This window comes from Marasmius oreades, chromosome 4 (assembly GCF_018924745.1).
Source record: "Marasmius oreades isolate 03SP1 chromosome 4, whole genome shotgun sequence".
Taxonomy (NCBI): Eukaryota; Fungi; Basidiomycota; class Agaricomycetes; order Agaricales; family Marasmiaceae; genus Marasmius; species Marasmius oreades.
This window is the reverse complement of record NC_057326.1, coordinates 291,654-300,884: the sequence shown is the minus strand read 5'-3', so window position 1 is coordinate 300,884 and position 9,231 is coordinate 291,654. Positions and strand designations below refer to the sequence as shown.

General features: G+C 44.1%; 1 protein-coding gene across 1 annotated transcript; it reads right to left on the bottom strand.

The window, feature by feature from the left end:
• Nucleotides 1–4,903: 4,903 nt before the first annotated feature.
• E1B28_006921 (uncharacterized protein) lies at nucleotides 4,904–9,231 on the bottom strand (the record flags this gene model as incomplete). Its single annotated transcript, XM_043151625.1, has 10 exons — nucleotides 4,904–5,261; nucleotides 5,318–5,584; nucleotides 5,652–5,932; nucleotides 5,990–6,259; nucleotides 6,324–6,695; nucleotides 6,749–6,854; nucleotides 6,917–7,080; nucleotides 7,139–7,388; nucleotides 7,451–7,680; nucleotides 7,744–9,231. 10 exons carry the CDS (start codon nucleotides 9,229–9,231, stop codon nucleotides 4,904–4,906), a joined length of 3,786 nt encoding a protein of 1,261 aa, XP_043009705.1.

Genomic DNA, 9,231 nt, shown 5'->3' with positions numbered 1-9,231 from the left:
ACTGGGAATAAGAAGGCAAAAGAGAAGGCCCTGGAAATGATAGGAATTATACGAGACAACGATTTCTGGTCATCCATTGACCGGTATGTACATTATTAATCCATCTTTGTAGTATCAATTAAAACATATGTACAGCATGAAAAATCACTTGGAGCCACTAGCAATCGCAGCTAACGTCACACAAGCTGCAACCTGTCGCCTCGATCAAGTTTTGTTCACGTTTGGATTCTTGTATTTCCAATTCTCTCAGCTTCGAAATCAACATGACCAAGCAGTCAAACAGGCTGTGCTCCGGAGTATTGAAGATCGCTGGTCAAAATGTGATCAAGATGTCTTTGTTGCTGCAGCAATACTCAATCCGTACCTTGACATGGCGGCCTTTCATACAATTGAGCTCCTCAGTTTCAACGGGATTGCTGCATTGATGCAACGCCTGTGGAAACGATTTTACCGATCTCCTCCACCTTCCCACCTTCTCCAGAACATCCAAGATTACTTTGCACATAAGGGACCGTTTGCATTTATGACATTGGCTATGGAATCACATCGTATCCAGGCAGATGAAAACGTATATTTCATTTGACTATTCAAATCTTCATGCACTAAAAATACCATTTAACAGGATACTGAACCAAATCCTCTGGAACTTTACCATGGTTTCTCATTTCCAGGTCGAAGTGATTCTATAGCCAGTTCAGAACCTCCTCTTATCAAACTCGGAATGCGAGTTTTATCCATCTCTGCTAACTCTGCATCTTGCGAGAGGCTGTTCAGTGTGTTCGGAAACATACTTACCAAGCTACGAAACCGGCTTAGCACAACAACACTCTCAAATCTTGCCGAGCTAAAGATGCTTATTCGAGATGAACATCACCACTCTGGGGAAGCCAAGACTCGACTGAAACGAAAATTTACTGATCTTACTCCTATTGATCAGGAGCCCTCACCCTCAACACCACATCTATCTCAACCAACTACACCGCTGGATCGACCAGAGACACCCTCAAATTTGTCTTCTCACTCGTTCCTAACAGCTCCTTCCCAATCCCGCACTACAAACTCAGATACATCTAACGAGTTCAATGCAATGGTTGCACGTATGGAGCAAATGGTTGCTGAGGACATTGATCTTGATCTTGATCCAGCGATCGCAATCGCAATTCCTCGAGCTTCGGGTTCATTAGGTCAACCTATCAAAGTGCCAATTACTGAGTTGTTTAATTTCAGCTCAGTTCATTGGATGGAAAAGCTAAGAACGCGAGCTAATAAGTTTTTTCAACAGGAAGCAGAATTCTCAGAGTTGATTGACAGAGGCTCTCATGGAGCAGGTTCAGATGGAGCGATACTTGACCTGGATGACAATATCCAGGCATTGGTGGACCGGTAGTATGTAGTACGTTGACCCAATGTACCTAAAGTGTATAGTATTATTGCTTTCTCACGATAAACTTGAGAGGCGCACGCGTGACCACCAGACGTCGTGGGAAAGGCAGTGGAGGGGCACCAAGGCACCAGGTGCCCGCCTCAAAGGCACCGCCCTGCTGCCTTTTGACAAAGGCAGTGGCATGCCACCGCCCTTGACAACACTGCTACAGGGGCCACAAGATTTTAAAGACCAGCTTTTGAGGTCAGAAAAGTACTGATATTCTTCACTTACTCTGTACTTACCTGCACTTTAATCTGGTCTCACATCGTGTTAGTGGCTGTGTTGTCTGTACTTTAATTTGTTCTCACTCACATCGGTGGCTGTGTCTCGCAGTGCCACCAAGTACTGATTACTGATGGCCGGCTTGGGCATATCCACAATGTCACCGGTACATGCACCACTGATGTTACCTTCCTCGATGGCCAGCTACACAATGCAGCTGCCACTTCTAAGGTCCGAAAACTGGTGGGTATACTGGCCTCTATATCTATACTTTGCTCTTAAAATCCCTCTGATTCAAAATTTATTTAGCTATTTTAATTCATTGAATACAGAGGCATCGAAATTAGAAATTACTCAGTCCCAGTATTATTTATTTATCTCTGTGGAATGTTGAGGACAGATAGATACCTGTTCTCACCTGGTCTTAAACTGTTCTTATGTATGTTTACCTGTTCTCACCTGTACTTAAACTGTTCTTACCTGGTCTTAACCTGTTCTCACCTGTACTTAAACTGTTCTTACCTGGTCTTAACCTGTTCTTACCTGGTCTTAACCTGTTCTTACACTGCTCTCACCTGTTCTTACACTGGTCTTACACTGTCCTTACCTGGTCTCAAACTGTTCTTACCTGTTCTCACTGTATTCTTACCTGTTCTCAAACTGTTCTTACACTGTACTTACCTGTTCTTACACTGTACTTACCTGTTCTCACTGTATTCTTACCTGTTCTTACACTGTACTTACCTGTTCTCAAACAATTCGTGGTAATTCTCACCTGTTCTCCAACTATACTTGGTTGTTCTCATTATGTACTCACCCTCTACTTGACTCAACTCCATCCAGACTTATACTTGCTAGGTTTAAGACTGGGCTTGAAAACTGAACCTGTAAGTTATTTACCCCAGAACTCACATGTACTCATTCTATACCATTCACATATACTCAGTACCTTGTCTGTCTATTCTACTGTCTAGATTTTACACTTTTGGTGTATCGGGTTGGTTTGGGTCGCTTTTGTTGCTGTACCTTTTTCGTTCTTCTTCTTTATCTTCCTTTCTACACTTATCTTCAGCTCTCCAACGCAACATGTATTCATCTTTGTGATATCCCGGCCCAGCCTTTAATATATTATAATTTATGAGTCAATAGTCAATGAAAAATCGAAAAATAAAGCATATAATGCGCACCTCATAATCGACTCATTGTTTCTTGACGAGATTCCAAGATACTCAAAGAATTTGTAGTAAGGGTACATACTTGGTGTATTCCTGCATTAAGTCCCCATTGTTCATTACCTGCCAATCCTGCCTTGTCCAAGCCACTGAAAATCTGTTCCTCCAGTTGCTTCAATGCTTGATAGTCTGGATCGTTGTATCACAGCCATCATTTGTCTCCACCACCTGCCTTCACTGCTCCTGTCAACCTATCTTCACCTATCTTCACCGCCTCATCACTTACCTTCACTGCCCTGTCACATACCTTCACTGACTTGTTGCTGAACGTAAGGTAATGCCCAGCAAACTCGATGCTTTAGCGATCGAGGTATGAAAGGACAAAGGAATAGTGGCAGTGCAACAGCGTTGTGGTCCAGTTTTCCCACGATTTTGTCTCGACGCGCACTTACACTGACCTCAAGCCCTTAACTGCATGTACATTCCCAGTTTTCTCCCAGCTTTTTCTTTGTCTCACCTGGTATTTATCTTATTTACCTGTTCTGTCCCCGGTCTTACCTGTTTTTTCCCTGGTCTTACATGTTCTTTACCTGGTCTTACATGTTCTTTACCTGGTCTTACATGTCCTTTACCTGGTCTTATGTTCTTAAATTCACCTTGTCTTTCAATCTGGTCTGCAAAATCCCCATGCCCCTTCTACAGAATACCATAGTTAGAATGTTTAGTAGCAATTTTCCTCCACACTCACATATCTCCCCTGTGACTGATTGCTTCAAAAATTAATCTTGCCTCAGGTATAGGCTTGTAATTTCTGGGTGCTGTCAGTTAATGTCTTCTAATGAATAGCAATAATTTGAGTACTTACTGATTATTCTACTATCTCCTGACATAAATCAGCCAAATATTAACAAGTGTTCCTTGATGCAGTGTGACAGGTTTGAGGAAGATTGTGACTGGGGTATATGTAAAAGGGACTGGTACTGATAAAATTAAGGCAGAAATAAGTAAGGACTCAGAAGGGGGGTTGATTATAGGGAGGTTAAGCTGGGTGAAGACCCCAGTGAAACAATGTGCTTATCCTTCATCTACTCTTATTCCAAAGCAGGTTGCTTGGTTGGAATGTGTGAAAAGCTCATATTAAACTTCATGGCCATTATATCTTACTATCCTTGATCTTTATCACTACTGTGGGGGCAGCATCATGAAATGCTGACCACACACAAGAAAGAAAGAACTACTTGAGAGAACTGAGATGACCACTGGTATTTCAAGATAGACTAAAGTATGAGAACGAGCGACGATCTACTAAAAGAATGTAACCCAAGGTAACCAAATAAACTAAAGCCGTAGGTAAACAAATAAACAACTGGTAAACAAAGAAGATAACCAAAGATAATCAGTACAATGTACAATACAATGAAGGGGATGAAGAAATGTGTTAGGACCAGTGTTGTTGTCAGCTATTTACAGCACGTAGTGGTCTGCCGCTCGCCCGATTGTCGGTCTGCCGGACACGTTGTTCTGGGTACGTCACTGCTACTCGTGACTGCCGAAGAGAGTGCCGAAGCAGAAAAGCTGACTGGCTTGACCGGGTAATAATAGCCGGACCGTCAAAATCTGAATTTCAATGTGCGACGAAAATAATCGCAACTTTGCGGAGAAAACACACAATCTGGACTGTGCGGTGAGATTTTTTTCGATTGTGCGATTGAATTCGGAAATCATGATTGTGCGGATCTCACAAAGCTGACTTTGCGACGAACGTCCCCAACTGTGCGACACCATTTTGACTCTGCGGGGGAAAAATCCACACAAAATCTCACAATGCTGACTTTGCGACGAATGTCCCCAACTGCGTGACACCGTTTTGACTCTGCGGGGAAATTTTTCACGCAAAAAAATCAAATGATTTTTTGACGTGTTTAAGTACCATAAGCTGTTTTAATTGAGAATTTATTCAACATGGGTGCTATGTATGGATATAGAATGGGTGGGTATAGCATAGACTTTTGAGGTTTCAGATCACATATGTATCACTGGAAGTAAAATATTGGACTCACAGAAATTGTGTGTCCCCATTCCCTCAATCATAGTCCTCATCAGTACTCTCCTCTCCATTGGAGGAGCTGTCTGACGATTCCGAATTGGCCTCATCCTTCTCGATGTCCAAGTCGTCATTGCTGTCGTTGTCACCTACCATTCTCTGAGAAAGAGAGTCAAGAAAATCCTCAGAGTCTATATCCTCCAAGTCCGATTCTTTGCCTTCCTCGTCGTAGTTGTCATCGTCTTGCCAGTGAATACGGATCCCCGATGAATCATAGGTTGGAAGAGCTTCGTCGTTCTGAGTAGCTTCTTCTTCGAGTCGGCGAGTATACCGGTCTGTTGTTGCATGTCCAATGCCCCCGCCACGGTACCTCATAAACATATCTCGATCCGGAAAGCTGTTGTTTGATCAGTTTATGAACGGTTAACGGCGATAAGACCAACAGCCACGTACAAGTTCACATAGTGGTAAACCCAATCTTCATCCTCTTTTACATATTTTCCATCATAATATTCCTCGTAGAGGCGAACCAAAGAGCCTTCAGAAAGGAGAGCTTGTGTTGTGTTATAGTGGAATGCCGGAATTAAGTGTGATGCTCGAATGACATCTGTTGGATCAGCGAAACCAAAGGCATCAGGGTCGTGTTCATCCAGGAACTGCAACCGAGGCAGCCGCTTTGCTCTCCAGCCCCATGGATAACTTTCGTCCAGCTGGAACCATCTAATGAAAAGAAAATCCATACGTTTGACGATGCGCTTTGCAGGATTTGCATCCAGATTCCAGATACATGACATTGGCATGATAAATGCCTATGACACGGGCATAGAGGTAAGGATGCGAAGCATCGGGATTATCAGCGAGCAACATGATGTGAGGGCGGCGCCTGAATCCAATTGTGTCTTGCTTACGGCGCAGATCATAACTTGTATAATTGACTCGAAATTTCTGGTGTCTGAAGAACCGGTTACCCACAAAGACCACTTTGTAGAGTTCATGGTCAGGGCAGCCCTCTGGATCTACGTCAAGTATCTGGCTTAGTAAGTGCCTTTGTAATTTCTGCTTGAAGTTCTAGAAATTTTTATCAAGTCTCTGGAATGTACGCCGTGATGACAAATAGGTACTCACTTGGAGACCAGGTTTGGGGGGAAGACCTGGTTGTAATAGAACATCGAATCTCATGGGGTTCTTCTCAGACAATGGAATGTGATGATGAGCAGAGGGATCGTCAGGAGGCATCTCTTCTGGTTTCAATTTCTCCGGTACCCGTGCACTAGTACGTGCCGCTTCCCAGTGTAGTCTTTGCTGTCTCATAACGTGCTTGCCTATTTGGCCTTCGAAATCATGCTTGTTGGTTACGCCGTATAATTGTTTGACACGGTGGTGTTCGCGTTCACCCTATCGTAGTAATTGGATGGCTGTCAGAATGAATGAGAATGCTATAATCCGCTAACAAATGCACCGCCTGTGTGTTGGTTCCATCGGCTGTTCCCCAATAACGGATAGCGTCAATTTGATGTCCCAAGGCATGAGTCTTGTAATTGGTCAAGCTAAAGCATTTTTTGCGAGGCTCCGTCCCTCCATCAGGATTTCGTTTAATGCGAGATTCAACCTCTTTGTCATTCTCGCGAGTATCGATGTCCGTCACAGCCCGGACATACTCACGAAATGATCTTCCTAACTCTTTCGTCACTGTCTTGAATGTTGCCAGAGTAGAATCGGTGTGTTGACGGAGGCTTGAATAGCTGATATATGTCGCGAAGGTGAAGGTGAGGTCCTGGATCAAAGGGTCGAGCTCATCTGGGAAGAGACCTTCGTAGCATGGCATTGCGCACTAACAAGCTGCTTTTCAAAAAAACGGTGGAACATATGGTTAAATACCCTTACCTGAAGAGCATCCTCATAGTCCCGTCCCGCAAACTTCGAGAACTTGGCAACGTCTTTCTTGAATCTACGTATTGTACCATTTCCAAATGTAGGAACTTGCCTATACCTGTTAATGAAAAGATGAGACGGGATTCATCTGGGACTGGAACAAATGAGAACGAATAATACCTCCAATTTAAGTACTCGACGTGACTTTTATTTGTTGCTTGTAAAATTCTCACATTATGCTTTTGATAATCGGAAGACCTTCCGGTGTTGTCATGAAACTGGTCTGGCGGATACATTAGGAAGTGGTTCAGTCCATGAGGCTGGTAAAGTTTAGAAAATGCGCTCTAAGCCACTGATGTCAATAGACAGCCAGAGAATCGCATGCAAAAAGGCTAAACTCACTTGAATCGGTTGAGCGGAATATTTCCCCAGAAGGTCTTGAACCCTTCTACTCGAAACGGAATAGCCATGATCGAAGATTAACTGTCGTGCCTTTTTAATAGCTTTCCTAAGGTCGTCGCTGTCCTCCCGTGCCAACGTCTCGTGGGTTTTCATGTCCGCCTTAGTGCCCAACCTATGCATGTCTTCTTTTTTCAATAGACAAAGTGGACAAGGGTGTTGGGCAAGGAATTTTATACAAGCAAGCATCACCCTAGAAGGAAACATTAGTGATCATGCTCCGACTTGCCCAATGACTACTTGATAAGCACTTACTTTTCGACATAGTCGGCTGAGTAGCAGAAAAAACGATAAAAGAGGTGCCTCATAATCCCGTCAGCACACTCTTCAACGTAACCGTTCACATATGCATCATAAAATTCTGGATCCGATACAAGAAGATGCCATATGGCCTGTAGTAGTTCCACTTTGCAGAACCTCAGCTCGGCGTCCTGCGCGATACTAGCAAAATGTGTTTCGTAATGTTCATTTATTGTCGCCGGTAACTAGATCATCATAATGAGATCGGACTCGGATATTCCCCAATGAAATAAGCTAAGGGAACTTACTGAGGGGAAATAGACAATATGGTTCATAGCATGAGATTCCAGCTTCAGACGAGGGTATTTTGACCAGTTACTAAACGTGAAGTACGCCGGCCACATTGACGCTTTGCCGAAATTTGAAAGCAATGTCGAATCGGAATACAAAGCGATAGCGACGATTCCGACTTCGTGCTGTATGGTTCCTTTGGGAAGGTTTTGAATCTTGGCCATAATTTCAGCCTCAAACTCGAGCATGCGGTCGGAGGTGTAAGCCTCTCCATACACACGCTGGAGTGGGCGATTTGAGGGCTGCCAGAACAGCATGAACGGCTTGAGGAAAAACTGCGCTGTATAGGGTTCCTTCATCTCAGCCCTGATCACGTCAAAAAGCCTACGGTAATAGACTTTGTTGATGTCCACAGTTGGTGCCTCGGATTCTTCGACGTGGTTCCTTGCTCGAACTAATTTGATTTGAACAGACCCATTTATCCATCCATCGAAGTGCTTAAAAGGCACGCCGGTACTCTCCGGCCCCTCCCCAAATGGTTTATCCAGTAGAGCAGCAGTAGCTCTGGCGCTGAAGTCATGTAGGTGCTCGACGTCAAAGTCGGGTTGAAGGAAAACATCCTTTACGAGTCTATCGAGACTTTTGAGTGATTTCGAACGACTAGAGTCATAGTGCCATTTCATGAGGCGATGGAGGGTAGGATTCGGAAAGAGACTGTGATTATCGTTTGAGGCCACTGTGTCTGTTGCGTTTCTGCCGAAAACATCACTCCTGGAGCGATCTGTTTCCCCGGAGGAGATGTCAGAAGTGTCGGCGAGGGTCATACTGATGTATGGATCATTTTGTGGGCTGAAGTACCGATGGATTCTAAACAGGGAGGCATTATTGGGTTCGGAAAGGAAGATGGGTTCGGAGATTGGAGCTGGCGAATGAGAGTTCTCGTGTTCTGGTGACAAGTGGGAAGACGAAGGTGAAAATTGATCATGAACCCGTGGAGAATTGGCCGGAATCGGAATGTCATTCATTGCATTCTGAGTACCAACAACAAAATCTGTGTATCTTGCAGGCATTCGATGTTTTCGACGAGGCCGTGTCGATTGTGATAATGAAGGAATCTGAATGGTTTCCTGGATCTGAACGTGAGGCTCGTTTTCCACCATATCTACCCCTGGCACATCCTCCGAGTCTACCATCATACCCTCCTCTGACACTGCATTTTGGAGTTTTCTACGCTTTTCCAACAATTTCCCTGCATCGCCATCGCACCATCTTGAATGTGAAGCAAGGGAACCGAATTTTTGCCCACAGAGGGAACATTTAACTCGTTTCTTGCCTTTCGGTTTAATATCATCAGCTTCCAGGTCATTGAGCCCCAGATCGAACTCGATTTCCTGACTCTCATATGCAATGTCCTGGGTTGCATTCAATTTTGACATCCGATTCTTTCCGTTTCTACCGCCCTTTCCCCTACTCCTTCCACCACCTCTAGATCCTCCGGAAGGCAT